The sequence below is a fragment of the Mustela erminea genome, chromosome 7 (genome assembly GCF_009829155.1).
Source record: "Mustela erminea isolate mMusErm1 chromosome 7, mMusErm1.Pri, whole genome shotgun sequence".
In the NCBI taxonomy this organism is placed as follows: domain Eukaryota; kingdom Metazoa; phylum Chordata; class Mammalia; order Carnivora; family Mustelidae; genus Mustela; species Mustela erminea.
In genome coordinates, this window is record NC_045620.1 from 23,619,570 (window position 1) to 23,641,254 (window position 21,685).

At 37.7% G+C, this 21,685-nt stretch overlaps 1 protein-coding gene across 8 annotated transcripts in view; it reads left to right on the plus strand.

The window, feature by feature from the left end:
• NCOA6 (nuclear receptor coactivator 6) overlaps positions 1–21,685 on the plus strand; it is a 106,541-nt gene that overhangs the window by 35,495 nt on the left and 49,361 nt on the right. For 7 of the 8 annotated variants that reach the window (XM_032350887.1, XM_032350891.1, XM_032350895.1 and 4 more), the window contains 2 exons: positions 10,642–10,744; positions 16,639–16,920. In XM_032350887.1, coding sequence (XP_032206778.1) covers positions 16,686–16,920 — 235 coding nt within the window. In that variant the 5' untranslated portion in view covers positions 10,642–10,744; positions 16,639–16,685. The remainder of the gene's footprint in view (positions 1–10,641; positions 10,745–16,638; positions 16,921–21,685) is intronic. The other variant, XM_032350889.1, reaches the window with a different exon arrangement.

Below are 21,685 nucleotides of genomic sequence, written 5' to 3' on the forward strand. Positions count from 1 at the left end.
GTAGGGTAGAGTCGCCCTGATAAGAAGAGAGTTTGGGGGGCGCCTGGGTGGCTCAGTGGGTTAAAGCCTCTGCCTTTGGCTCAGGTCATGATCCCAGAGTCCTGGGATCAAACCCCACATCGGGCTCTCTGCTCGGCAGAGAGCCTGCTTCCTCCTCTCTCTCTGTCTGCCTACTTGTGATCTCTGTCTGTCAAATAAATAAATAAACAAAATCTTTTAATTTAAAAAAAAAAAAGAGAGAGTTTGGTACATGGTGGAAGAAACCCTGAACCTGAGGTTAAAAGACAAGACTCATGGGGCTGGATCCCAGGACCTGAGATCATGACCTGAGCCAAAGTCAGATGCTTAACCAACTGAGCCACACAGGCACCCCATTTTTGTTTTATAAGATTTTTTTAGCATTGTTTGCTCCAGCTCTTTGAAAAATGCCAGTGGAATTTTGATCGGAATGGCATTGAAAGAAAGTATAGATTGCTCTAGGCAGTATAGACATTTTAACAAGGTTTATTTTTCTGATCCATGAGCATGAAATGGTCTTCCCATCTTTTTGTGTCTTCTTCAATTTCTTTCATGAGTGTTCTGTAGTTCCTCAAGTACAGATCCTTTACCTCTTTGGTTAGGTTTATTCCCAGTTGTCTTATGGTTCTTGGTGCTATAGTAAATGGAATCGATTCTCTAATTTCCCTTTCTGTATTTTCATTGTTAGTGTATAAGAAAGCAACTGATTTCTGTACATTGACTTTGTATCCTGCCACATTACTGAATTGTTGTATGAGTTCTAGTAGTTTGGGGGTGGAGTCTTCTGGGTTTTCCATGTAAAGTATCATGTCTTCTGTGAAGAGAGAGAGTTTGACTTCTTTTTTTTTTTTTTTTAAAGATTTTATTTATTTATTTGACAGAGAGAAATCACAAGTAGACGGAGAGGCAGGCAGAGAGAGAGAGAGAGAAGCAGGCTCCCTGCTGAGCAGAGAGCCCGATGCGGGACTCGATCCCAGGACCCTGAAATCATGACCTGATTAACCCACTGAGCCACCCAGGTGCCCCAGAGAGTTTGACTTCTTCGTTGCCAATTTGAATACCTTTTATTTCTCTTTGTTGTCTGATTGCTGTTGCTAGGACTTCTAATACTATGTTGAACAAGAGTGGTGAGAGTGGGCATCCTTGTTGTGTTCCTGATCTCAATGGGAAGGCTATGAGCTTTTTCCCATTGAGGATGATATTTGCTGTGGGTTTTTCATAGATAGACTTTATGAAGTTGAGGAGTGTTCCCTTTATCCCTGTACTTTGAAGCGTTTTAATCAGGAACGGATGCTGGATTTTGTCAAATGTTTTTTCTGCATCAATTGAGAGGACCATGTGGTTCTTCTCTCTTTTCTTATTGATTTGTTCTGTCACATTGATTGATTTGCGAATGTTGAACCATCCTTGAAACCCAGGGATGAATCCCACCTGGTCATGGTGGATAATCTTTTTAATGTGTTGTGGGATCCTATTAGCTAGGATCTTGTTGAGAATCCTAGCATCCATATTCATCAGGGATATTGGTCTGAAATTCTCCTTTTTGATGGGGTCTTTGCCTGGTTTGGGGATCAGGGTAATGCTGGCTTCAGAAAAAGAGTTTGGAAGTTTTCCTTCTGCTTCAATTTTTTGAAGCAGCTTCAGGAGAATAGGTGTTCTTTCTTCTTTGAAAGTTTGGGAGAATTCCCCAGGGAATCCGTCAGGTCCTGGGCTCTTGTTTTTTGGGAGGTTTTTGATCACTGCTTCAATCTCATTGCTAGATATCGGTCTATTCAGGTTGTCAATTTCTTCCTGGCTCAATTTTGGAAGTTTATAGTTTTCCAGGAATGTATCCATTTCATCTAGGTTGCCAACTTACTGGCATATAACTGTGGATAATAATTTCTGATGATTATTTCTATTTCCTTGGTGTTAATTGTGATCTCTTCCTTTTCATTCATAATGTTATTAATTTGGGCCTTCTCTCTTTTCTTTTGGATTAGTTTGGCCAATGGTTTATTGATCTTACTGATTCTTTAAAAAAAAAAAAAAACCCAGCTTCTAGTTTCATTGATGCATTCTACTGTTATCTCTAGTTTCTATCTCATTGATCTCTGCTCTAATCTTGATTATTTCCCTTCTTGTGTGTAGAGTTGGCTTAATTTATTGTTGATTCGCCAGTTCTTTAAGGTGTAAAGATAGCTGGTGTATTCTGGATTTCTCAGTTTTTTTGAGGGAGGCTTGAATGGCTATGTATTTCCCCCTTAGGACTGCCTTTGCTATATCTCGTAGGTTTTGGACCAAAGTGTCTTCATTCTCATTGGTTTCTGTGGATTGTTTAAGTTCTTTGATTTCCTGTTGATCCAAGCATTCTTAAGCAAGGTGGTCTTTAACTTCCAGGTGTTCGAATTCCTTCCAAACTTTTCCTTGTGGTTGAGCTCCAGTTTCAAAGCATTGTGATCTGAGAATATGCAGGGAATAATCTTAATCTTTTGGTATCTGTTGAGCCCTGATTTGTGACCCCGTATGTGATCTATTCTGGAGAAGTTTTCATGTGCACTCAAGGAGAATGAGTATTCTTTTGTTTTAGGGCGGAATGTTCTGTACATTTCTGTGAGGTCCATCTGGTCCAATGTGTCATTCAATGGTCTTGTTTCTTTATTGATTTTCTGCTTGGATGATGATCTGTTAGTGAGAGTGGCGTGTCAAGATCTCTTCTTATTAATGTATTCATATCAGTATGACTCTTTATCTTGATTAACAGTTTTCTTATGTAATTGGCTGCTGCCATATTGGGGGCATAAATATTTACAATTGTTAGATCTTCTTGGTGTATAGTCCCTTTAAGAATTATGTAGTGTCCTTCTGTATTTCTGACTGCAGTCTTTAGTTTAAAATCTAATTTATCTGATATGGGAATCGCTACCCCAGCCTTCTTTTCAGGCCCATTGGCATGAAAGATGCTTCTCCATCCCTTCACTTTCAGTCTGGATGTATCCTTAGGTTCAGAATGGGTCTCTTATAGACAACATTTGGATGGATCCTGTCATTTTATCCAGTCTGCAACCCTGTGTCGTTTTATGGGCACATTTAGGCCATTCACATTGAGAGTGATTATTGAGAGATACGTTTTTATTGACATTGTGTTACCTGGGAAGTCTATTGTTTCTATAGATTGTCTCCATATATTTCTGTTCAGTGATATTCTTGGGTTTTTTCCTCTTTTATAGAACCCCCCTTCATATTTCTTGCAGTGCCGACTTGGTGGTCACATACTCTTTTAAGCCTTGCCGGTCTTGGAAACTCTTTATCTCTCCATCCATTTTGAATGTCAGTCTTGCTGGATAAAGTATTCTTGGCTGCATGTTCTTCTCATTTAGTGCCCTGAATACATCTTGCCAGCCCTTTCTGGCTTGCCAAGTTTCTGTGGACAGGTCTGATGTTATTCTGATGGCCTTTCCTCTGTATGTAAGGAATTTCTTCCCCCTAGCTGCTTTCAAGAGCTCCTGTCTAAAATTATGATTCATCATTTTCACAATCAGATGTCTCGAGGTCTTTCTAGATTCTATGATCTTGCGGGCAGGGGAGACCTTTCTGCCTCTAGTACACGAATACTGGTTCCATTCGCCAGATTGGGAAATTTTTCATGGAGAATTTGTTCAACTATATCTTCTAGTCCTCTTTCTTTCTCCTCCCCCTCAGGGAATCCAGTAATTATTTATTAGCACCCACATGCACGTGCCCATGTGGAGGAAGGGGCAGTGGAAGAGAATCTCAACCAGACTCCTGGCCAAGTGGGGAGCCCAACAAGGGGAGCCTAACAGGGCGAGCCCAACAGGGGGCTCGATCTTACGACCCTGAGATCGTGATCTGAGCTGAAACCAAGAGCGGGAGGCTAAACCCATCTGAGCCACCCAGGCTCCTCACACCCAAGAATGTTTTTTTTTTTTTTTTAAAGATTTTATGTATTTATTTGAGAGAGAGAGCATGAGCGAGGAGGTCAGAGGGAGAAGCAGACTCCCCATGGAGCTGGGAGCCCAATGCGGGACTCCATCCAGGGACTCCATCCCGGGACTCCGGGATCATGACCTGAGCCTAAGGCAGTCGTCCAACCAACTGAGCCACCCAGGCGTCCCCACCCAAGAATGTTTTAAAGAATATTTTAATATCTTCTAGTACTTCATTCAGTTTTTCCCACTATCTAAAAAAAGATGTTATGGCTCTTTTCTTCGAAGTGGGTCTAAGTAACATTCATGCATTGCATTTGGTGGTTATATTTCTGAAGTCTTTTAATTGAGAACTGTATCTTCCCCCTTTCTCTCTTCCCTTAAGATTTTGGGTTTTGAAGAGACCAGATCAGTTTGATTGTAGCAAGTCCCACATTCTAGATCTGGTTATTTCTTCATGTAATAGAATACTTCTTGCAATCGTTCTCATTGCTCTTTCTCCTGAATTTCCTGTAAAGGAGAAATTAGGTTTAAAGATGTGTTTAGACCTAGGTTAGGCATTTTGGGTAATGATACATTGTAGATGATGACTGGCACTTCAGTTACATCACTTCAGGAGGCATAAATAAAAGGTCTCACTCTCATTGTTACTGAGTTTAATCACCAGGTTAAACTGGTAACTATCGTATCTTTCCATTGTGAAGTATTGTTTTCCCTTTGCAATTAGGAATTAATCTGTGGAATAATCCCTTAGCACCATGCGAATCTTCTGTTTCCCAACAATTTTCACAAGATGATTTTTAGCACCCCTTGATCATCCTTGCCTGAATGAATCACTTATTTCATTGGAGGTTGCACAATGATGATTTTAAAAATTCTTTCCTTCTGCATTTATTAACTAGCATCCTAATGTAAAGGAGAGCTTTCCCTTTCTACCAAGGATGAACCTTTCTTAAAAGAAGTAAATTCTTTGCTTCATTCTTTTTCTTTATCAGTCTTCAGAGTAAGGAGTTGATGTCATAGTTAACTCCTCAAGGTGACTTTCTAAGAAATTTTTAAAAATTATCTGAGCTATCTATTACTATGTATTCCTGGATTCTTGTTTATTCATGATATTATCAAGATTTTTAGTCATTATTATTTTTAGTTCTTAAATTATCTCAAATTTGCTGATAGAAACCCCTTAAAACTGGCTTCTGGGTCCTTGTGACATGCTCCCCATTGGTCTGAGTGCTTCTTTTGCCTTCTGGTACAACATGATTTTTAAAAATTTACCATGAAGATAATAATTTCTATTTTTAAAAAATATTTCTTTCTAGCTTTTTTTTTTTTTAGGATTTTATTCATTTGTGTGAGAGAGAGAGAAAGAGAGAACACAAACAGAGGGAGGGATAGAGGGAGAAGCAGGCTCGCCATCCAGCAAGGAGCCCGATGTGGGACTTGACCCCAGCACCCTGGGATCATGATCTGAGCCAAAGGCAGACAGACGCTTAACCTACTGAACTACCCAGGCATCCCTAGAGTATTTCGTTTTGATACTAACATATAAAAGATATTTTTCTCTTCTTTTCTTGCCAGAAGTAGCATACTGTAGTCAATGTTTTACTCCTTGTTTTTTCTTCTCTCAACAATGTATCTTGGAGATTATTCCATATCACTGCATAGAGAGCATCCTTATTCTTGCTGCATTTCATTTTTATTAGATGTACTATAATTTAATCAGGTGGACATTTGGGTAATTTCCTATCTTGCTATAGCAAACAATGCTTTAGTGAATAACCTTGTATAAATGTCATCTACTGTGGGAACAGGTGTACTTGTTGGACTGGATCACTACCCAGAAGTGATATTGTTGCATTATGGTATATATAATTATAATTTTGATAGATAATACCTAATTGCTGATGTTAGACTGCCACTAGCAATGAATGAGAGTGTCTGTTTTCCTATAACCTTGTCAGAAGAACGTATTATTAGGTTTTTGGATTTTTGTAATCTGGTGAGTGAAAAAAAAATTTTCTTGCGTGTGAGGTTGAATATTTTTTCATATGTTTAAAGTTCATTTGTATTTCCTTTTCTGTGAATTTTATGATCATATTCTATGTCCATTTTTGGGCACAATACTTTTTTTTTTTTTAAAGATTTTATTCATTCATTTGATAGACAAAGATCACAAGTAGGCAGAGAGGCAGGCAGAGATAGAGAGGAGGAAGCAGGCTCTCCGCGGAGCAGACAGCCCGATGTGGGGCTCGATCCCAGGACCCTGGGATCATGACCTGAGCCGAAGGCAGAGGCTTTAACCCACTGAGCCACCCAGGCGCCCCTGGGCACAATACTCTGTCCAAATTACTGTTCTCTTTATTTTATATATATATGCGCACGCATGCATACACACACACACACATACACACACAAACCTATGTTTTTTTTCTATAGTATGTTTATATATGGGATATTTGCTCTTTCTTCAGTGATACGATTGCTAATATATTTTTCTTACTTTGTCATTTTGTTTCTTGGGGTTTTGTTTTGCTTATGGTGTTTTTTGCTTTGCAGAATTCTTTGATTTCTATGTATTCAAATTTATCAGTTTTTTTAATGGCTTTGAATTTTGAGTCATGGTTAGAAAATCCTTACCAACTCCAAGGTTATAAAGATTTCTTCTGTATTTTCTTCTAATACTTGTAGGGTTTGTTACATTGAAGTTTTGGGTCCATTTGAAGTTCTGATGATATGAGGTGTAGCTCTAATTTTGTTTTTTCCCTAGGTGGCTACCTGCTCCCATTTACTGGAAAAATCAAATTTTTCCACCTTTATGAGACATTAAAATTCCATATCCATTTTCATCAGTTTGGGGGATTTTAGTCTTCTATTGGTCTCCCATTAGTTTATGTGCCAATATTACAGAGTTTTAATTATTGAGGCATTGTGTTTTGGTATCTGATAGGATTTACCCTTTCACTACTCTTATTTTTCAGAGTTTTTTTTTTCTCTCTTTTTCTTTCCATATGAATTTTAAAGTCAATTTGTCCATTAAAAAAAAGTTAGCATTTTTTGTTGAAATTATTAAATTCTAAATTATGGTGAATTGCTATTTAGAAGTCTTTTTTTCTAGGAATTTGGTATGTCATTCCATTTGTTTAAGTCTTTTATATTTGGATCTTTCATTAGTGTGTTAAAAATTTCATCTTGTAGTTCTGCATTTTCTTTTTAGTTTATTCCTAAATATTTTATTTTTTGTTGCTGTTATTAATTAGATTTTCCCCCACCTACTGGTGATTGATTGCATGTGTAATAAAAACTGTTGCTTTCTGTATATTTTGTACCATTCTACTTTACTGAATTTTCTTATTTTTCTTGGTTGACTCTCTAAGATGTTTGAGAATACAAATACATATCATCTGCTAATAGTAATAGTTCTATACTCTTCTTCCCATTTTTTTTACTATTATTAATCTTGTTTCATTTAACTGATTTTATACTTTTGGCATAGTGTTTAATAACACATAATGGATATCTGTCTTCCCAACTTTTTTCCACTAAGCAAGCTGCTGACTTTAGGACTAAAAAGATATTTTGTCATGCTAAGGAAGTATTTGTATATTCCTATTTGATTTCTTAAAAAAATTTTTTTTATTTTAAAGAGAGTCAGCGTGTATGTGATCTGGGGGAAGGGGCAGAGGGATAAGGAGGAAGAATCCTCTAGCAGACTCCCTGGTGAGCGTGGAGCCGGACACAGGGCTTATTCCCAGGACCCTGAGATCATAACCTGAGCCAAAATCAAGAGCTAGCCACCCAACCAGCTGAGCCACCCAGGTGCCCCTATTTGATTTTTTCTTTTTTTAAATCAGGAAGTGTTGAATTTTGTCGGGTGGCTTTTAATATCTGTGGAGATATTTTTTTCTTTTTCCCTTAGTTTCCGCATAGTGATCCTTCCTTGCATTCCTAGACCAAACTCCTCTTAATTTTGATGCATTATGCTTCTAATGTATGGTTGTATTCTATTTAAAGTTTGATTTAGAATCTTGCATCAATATAAGAGAGACTGATCTATAGCTTTCTGCCTGCAGTTGTATCAGCTTTTTATTTTTTGAAGATTTTATTTTTTTATCTGAGAGAGAGGGTGCTTGAGCAGGAAGCAGAGGGAGAAGCAGGTTCCTTGTGAGCAGGGAACCTGACATGGGCTCCATCCCAGGACCCTGGGATCACAACCTAGCAGAAGTCAGACACTTAACTGACTGACCCACTCAGGCACCCCTGTATCAGCTTTTGATACTCTTGTTATACTTGCTTCATAAAAAGACTTAGGAAGTTTTCTTTTTTCTTTTTCTCTCTCTCTTTTTTTTTTGGCATGCTCTAGAATAGTTTCAGATCACTAGATTTATCTGCTCTTTAAAAGGTTAATATTTTCATTAAATCTGTGTGTGGGTTTTTTGGGGGGCATACCATATTTACATAGATAAATTGAGCAAAAGCTTGAAGAAAATAGTCTTTAAGGTCCTTTTAATTTCCTTTGTTTTTGTGGTTACTTATCTCATATTTTATATATTTGGACTTTCTCCCTTTTTACTTACTAGATTAGCTAGTGGTTTAATTATTTTATTGATTTTCCTCCAATGTACCAGTTGTTAGATTGATTTATTCTGCTGTTTTTCTATTTTCTGCTTTTAGCTGTGTTTAATTCCTTCATTTTTTTTTAAGATTTTATTTATTTATTTGACAGAGATCACAAGTAGGCAGAGAGGCAGGCAGAGAGAAAGGAAGGGAAGCAGGCTTCCGCTGAGCAGAGAATGTGGGGGTGGTGTGGGGGGGTGGGGGGGTGGCTGGGTCCCAGGACCCCAGGATCGTGACCTGAGCCAAAGGCAGAGGCTTTAACCCACTGAGCCACCCAGGTTCCCTAATTCCTTCATTTTGATTTCTTTCAGTTCACCTTCCTGGGTTTTTCCCCTGACTTTTTGAGTTAGATGTGGAGTCAGATTTCTTTCTTTCTTTTTTTTTTTTTTTGGTCCCTTTTCCCTGATTCGTACATATTTATGACTGTGAATTTTCTTCTTTTCTGGTTCAGCTATATTCTTTAGGTTCTAATATGTCACATTTTCCTTATTTAGGCATTTTCTAGAAATGTTGCAGTATTGATTTCGTTTTTAACCAAAGTCCAAGGGGTTTGTTGTTGTTTTAAAGGCCTTCATTTCTTTATTTTATTTTTATGTTTATAATTTCATTAAGTGCATTGTCATCAGGATATTATCCCACCGTTACTTTTGGATTTATCAAGGTTTTTTTTTTTTTTAATTCTAGTATAGTTAGCATACAGTGTTACATTTGTTTCAGGTATATAATGTAGTGGTTCAGCAATTCCATGTATTACTCAGTGCTCATCAAGATAAGTGTACTTTTAATCCCCTACTCTATAGGGATTTTCTTTGGCCTCTCTTAAGGTCAGTTTTTGTTAACGTTCCATGGAGACTTAAAAAGATGGCTTTTTCTTAAAATAAAAAATAATTAAGTCATAGTTTTTTCTCTAATAATTATTAATATATAATACATATATCCATCTAAAATTTTGAGATTATAAAATCAATATTTGGTGATAATGTAAAACCATAACAGCCAAGTTGAAGATGTTGTACACTGATATTTTCTTAAGTGAGAATTTTTTCTGAAGCACGACAAAGTTAGGCAGTATCCATGCAAAATTCTTATGTATACCATAAAGAATACTTAGAAAAACAAAAAAAAATTTTTTTAAAGATTTTATTTATTTATTTGACAGACAGAGATCACAGGTAGACAGAGAGGCAGGCAGAGAGAGGAGGAAGCAGGCTCCCTGCTGAGCAGAGAGCCTGATGCGGGGCTCAATCCCAGGACCCTGGGATCATGACCTGAGCCGAAGGCAGAGGCTTTAACCCACTGAGCCACCCAGGCGCCCCTAGAAAAACAAAATTTAATGAAAAATAAAATGTATAGATACATGTATAAAATAGGAAAAAAACTTAAATCTATACTTAATGGAGTTTAAGATGAATTTTGAAATTATGTTAGAACAAGTGAGTCTTACATTTAGCATGTATACAAAATATTTTGGTTTTGGCTTCAAGTAGCTGCAAAACAGTGTGATAGATGCTATCAATTCATTTTAATTTGACAGATATAAAAGTGGAAGTAAAAGGAGGAGGGCTCTAAGGCTTTGTGTCCCAGTTTCATAATTCTTTTTTTTTTTTTTTTTTTTTTAAATATTTTATTTATTTTATTTGACAGAGAGAGAGATCACAAGTAGGCAGAGAGGCAGGCAGAGACAGAGGGGGAAGCAGGCTCCCTGCTGAGCAGAGAGCCCGATGCGGGGCTCGATCCCAGGACCCTGAGATCATGACCCGAGCCGAAGGCAGCGGCTTAATCCACTGAGCCACCCAGGCGCCCCATCCAGTTTCATAATTCTTAAGTGAAGCTGGTATATGTCCCTGAGTTCTGCTTCCATACTCTTTGAGATGCTTGTTGAATAGTGGTTTAATCTTAGAAAAAAGATATATTTTGTAGACTTAATGAAAACTCTGTTTTAATATCCTCTAAAGATGTGTAAGTTGACTTGATGATAATTTGTGATATTTGTATTGACTTCGATTACAAAGACGTCACTTCTGAAATTTCTAATTTCTATATAATACTGAAACTTTATTTTCTCTCTCTCACTCTTTTTTAGAATTTTTATTTGGCCGCTGCCTTGAAATACCAACCCTAAAAATGCCAGCTTGTTTGGACTTAGAAGATGACATGGATAAATGATAAAAATTAAAGACCTTTTGGTGAGTGAAATCTTATGTAAAAGAGTGGTTAAGGTTCAGCTTATTTCCATACAACAGAATGACTCTACCAAAGTTACACTGCAAATAAAAAACTGTTTCCTTCATCATCTGGCATTTTGTCAAAGGAGAAAATGGTCCTTCAGCCTATTAATGGGAGGCATCTTTATGTTTAATGAAGCCCAAAATTCACTAAGTTTGAGGTTTGAGTACCTTCTGTTCCTCTGGGGTTGAGACCTTGATCTCTTTTTCTTTCTCTTAGAGAGCCCACAGACCTGTCAGGAGTCATATCATAATTTTTTTTTTTTAAGATTATTTATTTGTGAGTGAGAGAGTACAAGTGGGTAGGGCAGAGGGAGAGAGAATCTCAAGCAGACCCCACACTCAGTGAGGATTCCCATGCAGGGCTCCGACTCATGACCCTGAGATCGTGACCTGAGGCAAAATCAAGAGTCAGACACTCTTACTGATGGAGCCAGCAGGCATCCTGGTACATCACAACATTTAAATGCATTTTATTTTATTTTATTTTTTAAGATTTTATTCATTTATTTGACAGACAGAGATCACAAGTAGGTAGAGAGGCAGGCAGAGAGAGAGAGAGGAGGAAACAGGCTCCCTGCTGTGCAGAGAGCCTGATTAGGGACTCGATCCCAGGACCCTGAGATCATGACCTGAGCCGAAGGCAGAGGCTTAACCCACTGAGCCACCCAGGTGCCCTGAAATGCATTTTAAATATCTGGTCTCCTTTAGCACTATACCAAACCCAGCATAGTTTACCCAGACCTAGTGTTGGACTAGTCAGTTATGTGAGTCATAGAAATTGAAAAGTGGTGCCTGAGCCTTATACAGTTAAAATGTTTCATTTAGCCTGCAGAGTATTTTCCAAAATGTAAAACTGTTTTAAAATCTGGAGACTTCACTGAATAGATTTTAGTCTTTTCCTAAAATTCAGAACATCTACTAGTGCTGGGCCTGGCACAACGCCTCCCAATCTTCCAAAATGAAAGTAATAAGCTGGAGCAGAGCAGTGACTACTTAGCATAGATGGTATGTGAATTTTCTATTGCCCAAATCATTCATACAGTATGTGCAAATGCATTTAATATCCAGTGTTCTTCTCTTATTTTATCTGCCTGACCCTGTGAGTATGTGAGTTTGTGATTTCTGATATAGATCATCTTTTGTTCAGATGACAGTCAAGTTGATAATCTGAATGGCGTGTGACAGTCTTTTCTCATTATTCAACTACCTACACCAGTCCTTTCTCTTCAGATTTAAATGTAAATCTGGTGCATATTAGCTGGTTATATGTATAATACATATGTTATATAAATTTATATACTTATAAGTAATATAAACTTACACATTTACAAATATATATGTTTAAATATATTTGTTTATTTTTAATCCTACTGTGATTTGGAACATGTTCATAAGTAAGCTTCTAAGCCTTCCCAATGTCTGGTAGAGTTTTACCTTGGAGCAGGGCTGTGTTGCTGGTATGCTTGCTTTTTTCTTTTCTTTCTTTCTTTTTTAATTTTTATTATGAAAAATTTCAAACATTTTATTTATTTATTTATTTAAAAAATTTTTTTTAAAGATTGTGTTTATTATTTATTTGACAGACAGAGATCACAAGTAGGCAGAGAGGCAGGCAGAGAGAGAGGAAGGGAAGCAGGCTCACTGCCAAGCAGAGAGCCCAATGCAGGGCTCGATCCCAGGACCCTGGGATCATGACCTGAGCCAAAGGCAGAGGCTTTAACCCACTGAGCCACCCAGGTGCCCCGAAAAATTTCAAACATTTTATAAAATTATATTACAAACAAAAGTATAAGGAACATCTATATACCCATCATCTATATTTAACCTTTATTAACCTTTTGCCATATTTGCTTAATCTATTTTTCTCCTCAATATATATATATTTTTAAAGATTTTATTTATTTGAGAGAGAAAGAGTGAGAGTGAGCAAGAGAGCAGGAGGAGGAGCAGAGGGAGAGGGACAAGCAGGCTCCCTGCTAAACATGGATCCAGACATGGGGCTCCATCCAGGACCCTGAGATCATGACTTGAGCTGAAGTCAGACATGTAACTGATGGAGCCCCGCAGATGCCCCCTCCCCCTTAATTATTTTAAAGTAAATTATAAGCATATGACATTTTACCCCCCAGAGTGCTTCAGTATGCATCTCTTAAACAGTAAAAACATTGTCCATAACCCCATTATTGTCACACCTAACAAAATTAGCAGTAATTCCCCAGGGTACCTGGGTGGCTGTGTCAGTTAAGTATCTGAGTCTTGATTTCAGCTCAGGTCATAATCTCAGGGTTGAGAGACTGAGCCCTTTGTCAGGCACTGTGCTCAGTGGGGAGTGTACTTGAGATTCTTTCTCTTTCCCTTTCCCTTTGCCACTCCCCCTGCGCTTGTACGCGCGCTCTCTCTCTCTCTCTCTCTCTCTCTCTCTCAAAGTGAATGGATGGATGGATGAATCTTTTTGATTTTTATTTATTTTTTAAAAGATTTTTATTTATTTATTTGTCAGAGAGATCACAAGTGGGCAGAGAGGCAGGCAGAGGGAAGGGAAGCAGGCTCCCCGCTGAGCAGAGAGCCCAATGGGGGGCTGGATCCCAGAACTCTGGGATCATGACCTGAGCCAAAGGCAGAGACTTTAACCCACTGAGCCACCCAGGCAATCCCAGGACCTTGAGACCATGACCCGAGCCAAAGGCAGAGGTTCAACCCACTGAGCCACCCAGGCATCCCATGTTTTGTTTTATAACAAATAAAAGACCTAATAAAAGACCATACACTGCTTTTGTTTTTTTTTTTTTAAAGATTTTTATTTATTTATTTATTTGACAGAGAGAGATCACAAGTAGGCAGAGGGAGAGAGAGGAGGAAGCAGGCTCCCTACTGAGCAGAGAGCCCGATGCAGGACTCGATCCCAGGACCCTGAGATCATGACCTGAGCCGAAGGCAGCGGCTTTACCCACTGAGCCACCCAGGCACCCCCATACACTGCTTTTGATTTTTAAGTCTTTTAAATCTCTTTTAACATAGAATATTTTCACCCACCTTTTTCTTCTTTCATGACCATTTACTTACTGAAGAGGCCAAGCCCATTATGCTCTAGAAATCCTACCCTCTAGATTTGTCTGAATACTTCTTCACAGAGTTATTTAAGTTCTTGTCTCTCTCCTGTATAAAGACTTGTTAGAGTCAGGTTAAACATTTTTGACAGGAATATTTCTTTCTTTCTTTCTTTCTTTTTTTAAGATTTTATTTATTTGAGAGAGAGTGCGCATGGGGGTCTGGTCAGAGGGAGAAGCAGACTCTCCGCTGAGCAAAGAGCCTGATGTGAGACTCAATCCTGGGACTCCAGGATCATGACCTGAGCCCAAGGCAGTTGCTTAACCAACTGAGCCTCCCAGGTGCCCCTGCAGGAATATTTCATGGGTAATACTGTGCAATTAATATTGTACATAGTTTCTGGGTTTTTTTCTGTTAGTGATGTGGTTTGGTCATTGTGTTTAGGTGATGACAGCCAGAGCCACCCACTGTGAAGTTAGTTTTCCCTTTGCCAAGCAGCAGATCTCTAGAATGATACTTTGACATCATGTGAATATCCAGTTAGTTCTCTGTCAACTTTTCACATGTTGTTTTTACTCTTATTAATGATCCTTTTCTGAATTACTTTATTAGAGATCACAAAATTGTGATTTTTCTAATGCCATTTTTATATTTAAGTTCACTTTTTTTTTTTTTTTTTTTTAATAAAAAAGAGCTTTCCTGGGGCGCCTGGGTGGCTCAGTGGGTTGGGGCCTCTGCCTTCGGCTCAGGTCATGATCTCAGGGTCCTGGGTTCGAGCCCCACGTCGGGCTCTCTGCTCAGTGGGGAGCCTGCTTCCCTTCCTCTCTCTCTGCCTGCCTCTCTGCCTACTTGTGATCTCTGTCAAATAAATAAAATATTTAAAAAAAAAAAAAAGAGCTTTCCTTTATCAACTGGAGCTGTTTGGCTATCCTGAAATATTACCCTGAAATGATTTAGTTTGGGAATCTACTTCATTCTGCCTTGGAAAGTTTTGCATGTCCCCAGTGACTTCTACCATATTTGGAAAATAGGAAAAGAAAATTAACTAGTGATCTTACCAGCCTACCACAATCAAACCTCTTGTATTTTAGTGGATTTTTTTTCAGCCCTTTTTTCTTATCCATCTTTTAAAAAATACATAGTTGTAATTACAGTTTATGTATAGAATGTTTTGAAATTAGAAGAGTTATGTGAGGTTCTTATGCTTCCATGTCATCCTCACTTACCAGAGATGCTAAAAAATTAATGTTCACTCACTTTTGGGTTAAGAATGTGATCTTCAGTCCCACAGCTAATGGAGGAAATGGCCACATGGTGTAAACTTCAGTACAGGTACTCTTTGGTAGACAACATAACTGAAAATAGCAGATAATGGGACTTCTCTAGATCTAAAAGTTAAAAAGTAATTTAGTTCTGTCCTGGATGCAGTTGTTTTCCTCCATAAACATATGTTAACCACTTATTTTCCTTGCCTAAAAGTATTTTTAAATATTTTTGTTTGTTTTGTTCCTGAATTATTATTATTTAGCCATAGTACTATTCATAACCCTCCAGAAGTTTTTTTTATTTAATTTTTTAAAAGATTTTATTTATTTAGGGGCACCTGGGGTGGCTCAGTGGGTTAAAGCCTCTGCCTTCAGCTCAGGTCATAATCGCAGAGTCCTGGGATCGAGCCCCATATCGGGCTCCCTGCTCCGCGGGAAGCCTGCTTTCTCCCTCTCCCACCACCACACCTTATGTTCCCTCTCTCGCTCTCTGTCAAATAAATAAATTGAATCTTTAAAAAAAAAAGATTTAATTTATTTATTTGACAGAGAGAGAGACAGTGAGAAAGGGAACACAAACAGGGGGAGTGGGAGAGGGAGAAAGCAGGCTTCCCGCGGAGCAGGGAGCCCAATGTGGGGCTCGATCCCAGGACCTTGGGATCACGACCTGAGCTGAAGGCAGGCACTTAATGACTGAGCCACCCAGGCTCCCCTAAAAGTTATTTTAAAGGATCCTCAAGACTTTAGGATTTTAGGTAGTCCTCTGGATGTTTTTAGTTGGATCAGGTTGTGCTTTTCATATTAGAGAAAGAGAATGGCTCTAAAATCATTGGCTCCACTGAAACTTTTGTCATGACAGGAATAAGGGGAGCCTTGGGGAGCCCCTTGCTATCTGGGGTCAGTTAAAAGTTTATATAAATTAATTCTTGGGGTGCCTGGGTGGCTCAGACTGTTATGCATCTGCCTTTGGCTCAGGTCTTGATCTCAGGGTCCTGGAATCGAGCCTAGCTTCAGCCTCCCTGCTCAGCTGGGAATCTGCTTCTCTCTCTGTCTCTCACTCTCTCAAATAACTAAATAAAATCTTTTTTAAAAATTCTCTAAATATAACTTGTTTTATTTTCTTGTGATCTCTTGTTCCCTCCTCCCCATATTATAGGCCTACCAAATGGTAACATATGACATAATAGACCTAAACATTATAATAAAAGGAACTTTCTTTAAAACTGCTAAATTTTTATTTCAGGTATTTCTTTAAAGATTATTTATTTATTTATTTTTGAGAGAGAAGGAGCGAGAGCAAGCACAAGCAGGGGTTGGGGCAGAGGGAGAAGCAGACTCCCTGCTGAGTAGGCGCCCTATTTTTAAGAGTTAATTATTATAGAATATCTTAGTTTATCCTCTCTGTAATTTCTTAATTTTTTATATGTGCTTTCTTATTACTGGCAAATAAATTACAGTTTTCATGGAACAGTGGATTATACATTGTTGATTCTATAATTATGCATTGTAATACCCTTTTTATATCTTCTTTTTTTAAAGGTTTTCTTATTCTCCATTTGGCATATGCTACTGGAATAATATTCACCATGGTTTTGGATGACCTTCCAAACTTAGAAGACATCTATACTTCCTTGTGTTCATCAACAATGGAAGACTCAGAGATGGATTTTGATTCTGGATTAGAAGATGATGACACAAAAAGTGATAGTATTTTGGAGGATTCCACAATCTTTGTGGCCTTCAAAGGAAATATAGATGATAAAGACTTCAAATGGAAATTGGACACAATATTGGAGAATGTGCCTAATTTGTTACACATGGGTAATTTGCTTTATTATTTTCTTCTTTTTGTTATTCTTTTTTAAAAGTATTTGCTCCTCCATGATTATCTTGAGTTTTATGGAGTAAAACTGTTATACTGGATTGAAAAGCTGATTATAAGTGCAGGATTTTAAGTAACATATAAAATTATATTAGTTTCAGATATACAACATACCATTCCATATTTGTATGTATTATGAAATGATCGCCACAATAAATCTAGTAACATCTGTCACCATACATAGTTATAATTTTGTTTTCTTGTGATGAGAACTTTTAAGATATACTGTCTTAGCAATTTACAAATATGGAATAAAGTGTTGTTAATCATAGTCACTATGCTGTACATTACATCCCTGTGACAATAACTGGAACTTTGTACCTTTTGACCTCCTTCACCCATTTTACGCACTCCCCTCACCTCCCTGACCTCTGTCAACCACCAGTCTGTTCCCTGTATCTATGAGCTTGGTGTTTTTTGTTTTTGTTTTTGTTTTTTAAGATTCCACATATTATATTTGACTTTGTCTGCTTATTTCACTTAGCGTAATGCCCTGAGGGTCCATCCATGTTTGTTTTAAATGGCAAGATTCTTCTTTATGGCTGAATAATAGTCCATTTTCTATATATACACCATATTTTCTATGTTCATTGATCCATCCACAGACACTTAAGTTGTTTCCATATCTTTGTTTTTATAAATAATGCTGCAGTGAACATGGGGGTGCAGCTGTCTTTTTGAGTTATTGTTTTTGTTTTCTTCAGATAAATATTCAGAAGTAAGATTGCTGGATCATGTGATAGTTTTATTTTTAATTTTTTGAGGAACCTCCATACTGTTTTCCAAAGTAGCAGCACCAGTTTGCATTCTCACCAAAACTCTCTTTAACCTCACCAACACTTGTTTTGTTTGTTGGTCACTAATAGCCATTTCAACAGATATAAGGTGGTATCTCATTGTGGTTTTGATTTGCATTTCCCTAATGATAAGTGATGTTGGTCACCTTCCCTGTACCTGTTAGTCGTCCTTGCTCTGTGGAAGCTTTTTAGTTTGATGTGGTTCCACTTGTTAGTTTTTGTTTTTATTTCCTTTGCTTTTTTGTGTGCCATTGAAAAAACTTGTCACGACCAATGTCAAGGAACTTACCACCTATGTTTTCTTCTAGTTTAATGTTTCAGATTTTATATCAAGTCTTTAATCCATTTTGAGTTAACTTTTGTGTATGGTGTAAAGGTAGTGGTCCAGTTTCATTCCTTTGCAAATGGCTGTCTAGTTTTCCCAGCAACACTTATTGAAGAGACTGTCCTTTCCTCATTGTGTATTCTTGGCTCCTTTGTTGTAAATTAATTGACCTTATACATGTGGGTTTTTTTCTGGGCTCTCTGTTTTGTCCCATTGATCTGTGTGTTTTTGTGCCAGTACTATACCGTTTTGATTACTATAACTTTGTAATATAGCTTGAAATCAGAGAGCTAGAATTTTTTTTTAACAGCAATGCTATTGTGTTTCTTTTAACATGGAGAAACTGAACATGGTAAGATACTGCTTAACATAGTGATCCTTAAATTGTCTGCTCTAGTGGATAGGAGTTAATTCTTAAGACTCATATTTATTGTTTTTCACTCTCTGATCTTCAGTTTCTCTTCCTTCCTTCAATACTGGATCTTGAAGGCCCCTTAAAGCTTAGAAAGATCTTTTTACTTTGTGTTTCTACTTAAAATGTATGTGAAATATATTTTTTTAAATTTTAGATTAGAGGTTACCAATTGGCAGGATCCAGCCTGCAACCATGTGTTATGGCTCTACCTTAGTTTCTGTTTCTTTAATGTTTAAATTTCATTACCATTGTTTTTTATTTTTTTTTTTTTTTAAAGATTTTATTTATTTATTTGATAGAGAGAGATCACAAGTAGACGGAGAGGCAGGCAGAGAGAGAGAGAGAGGGAAGCAGGCTCCCTGCCGAACAGAGAGCCCGATGTGGGACTCGATCCCAGGACCCTGAGATCATGACCTGAGCCGAAGGCAGTGGCTTAACCCACTGAGCCACCCAGGCGCCCACCATTGTTTTTTAAATTGAAGTATTTAACATACAAATATAGACGACTTTGGATTTAGCTCCAGAAATGGAAAGATCTGATAACATTGAACTCTATTTCCCTGATGGTGATGAGAAGCAGCTGCTATTTGGGGCAGGCCCTCAACTCACACCGCTCCCCTGTGACCTCTTCATACATTTAGATTACCTGTCTTGGTCTTGTGGGCATTCGTTTTTTTTGAATTTTGGTTTAGATATTCTGCATCATTTTGGTTAGCACAGTTTAACCCACTCTCATCAGACATAGTACAAAGCCTAGATTTTATTCCTTCCTTCCTTCCTTCCTTTCTCTTTCTTTCCTGAGAGAGAGAGAGAGAGAGAGAGAAGCATGGAGGGTGAGGGAGAGGAATAAAGGATCTCAAGCAGACTGCGCCCAGCATAGAACCCAACATGGGGCTCAGTCTCACCACCCTGAGATCACCGCCTGCACTGAAACCAAAAGCCGGACACTTAACTGACTCCACCACCAGGCACGCCTGGGTTTTATCCTTTTATCACAAATCCTGATGTGATCAAGTGCTGATTAGCTTTTTTAGGCTTGGTGGGTTTTTTTTTCTTCCTTTGAGATTTGATGTCAGGAGGGAGGCTGTCATTTTCTCAACAGTTTTTTTTTTCCCTGTGTGAAGCGTAGTATTAGAGAATTTAATGTGTTAAAAGTTGCAGTAATCCCCATCATTGTCATCATAATCATGGTCACAATATAATATAAGAGCTTTTCCAGGCTACAGCAGCATACATGTAATTAAATCTGTATTATAATATCATATTACACAGAGGTAAGAGTGTCAATGAGCGTGAATTTGATCTTTGCTCTTAATAACCCACATTTTTTCTTGGCTTAGATTGCTGAATCAGGGGCTCTTGGCTAGCTCAGTTGGTAGAGCTTTTGACTCTTGATCTCTGGGTTGCGAATTCAAGCCCCACAGTGGGGCTTTAATTTTACATCAAAAAAATAAAAAATAAAACATACATAGCTAGATAGCTGAATCAGTTTATGGCTTTCAAATAAATTACCAAACCCAGATTTATGATGTTATCACCGTATATTAGATTGTATTCTTGGTCCAAAAGTATTTTTTGTCAAATCTTTTCAAATATGATGGAAGTTTAAAAAACATCTGAAAAAATATAACCACATTATAGGCAAGGAATTTTTTGGTAACCATATCACAAATAGATAATATCATAAGCAAATTTGATGTTTGTCTGGACTTTGTATAAGATTCTAGTACTCCTTAGATTGGGAGGAAGCCCTATAGCATCTGTACTCTGTGTAACCAAGATCCCTAGCTTCCTGTGTTTTGCTATTTGGAGGCATAAGTGTAATGGAAAGGAAGTTGACCTGAGAATCAGGGGTGGATGTTAATGCCATCTCTGATGCTGCTAGGTAACCACAGGATTCGAGGCAGATCACTTGCTTGACCTGTTTCCTCACCTGTAAAATAGACTTGAACTAAATATTGCCTAATCCTTTCTCAATTGCTTTGTATTCTCTAACTGCTCTTAGCAAGTTGTCTCTTTTTTACACATTAGAACAAAGGAACTCCATGTTTCAGTAAGTTAGACCTTTCAATGTCAGCCACTTTCATACTGATTTTGGAGCTGGAAGGGGCTTTAAGCAACATGCAGGCACTTTCTTCTATCTGTAGATATATCTGATTTTGACAACACATATACCTGTATGACCCATTTTCTTTATATTGTAATGTATATCTGAGTAGAAGATACCAAAGACTTCCATTTAGCCAAGTTCATAACAAAAGAGAAAATTATTTTGTCTGGGGTTGTTGAAAAAAGGTTTTTTTTTTTTTTTTTTTTTTTAAAGATTTTATTTATTTATTTGACAGACAGAGATCACAGGTAGGCAGAGAGGCAGGCAGAGAGAGAGGAGGAAGCAGGCTCCCTGCTGAGCAGAGAGCCCGATGCGGGGCTCGATCCCAGGACCCTGAGATCATGACCTGAGCCGAAGGCAGAGGCTTTAACCCTCTGAGCCACTCAGGTGCCCCGAAAAAAGGTTTTTTTTATCAGCTAACTGGGCCTACGATTTACTTGGAATCTGTAAAACACAATTACAAGCAACGTTAACCTCCTCAATTAACTTCTATCTCTTCTTTTAAAAACATGTCCTGAAGTTTGCATTGACTTTTTAGACTTGGTGAAATATAATGTTTTCATATCCTAACTGAAGCTTTGTTATGAAATTACATTGTTTTTCCCTTCAGTTCAGTATGCTTCGGTGAAAATTATATTCTTATTTAAAGCAGGAAGAACATTTAAAATCAAAGATAAAAATTTAAATTGAAGAATTAAAATTAGAAGAAATGATTTCTCCCTGTCTTTATGAATATCTTGCACAGAGATACTTGTTAATATTTAAAAATGAGTATGAATTGGCATAATCTGCATCCCATATTTTTTATAGAATTTCATTGAAATTTGAGACTTAAATGTTCTCATGATGCCAGTTCACAAACATTGAACTGAGGCCAGAAGTAGACCTAAGTCTATTCATTTAAACTTATCTCTCTCTTCTTCTCTCTTATATTCCCTACTCCATCTTACTGCTTTCCATGTATTTAGTGCATCAGGTCCTGTGCTAGGTTTTTGGCATATATGTTCTCATATAGTACTCACAATGTCATACTGGTTTTAAAGAAGAGACGGGTTAC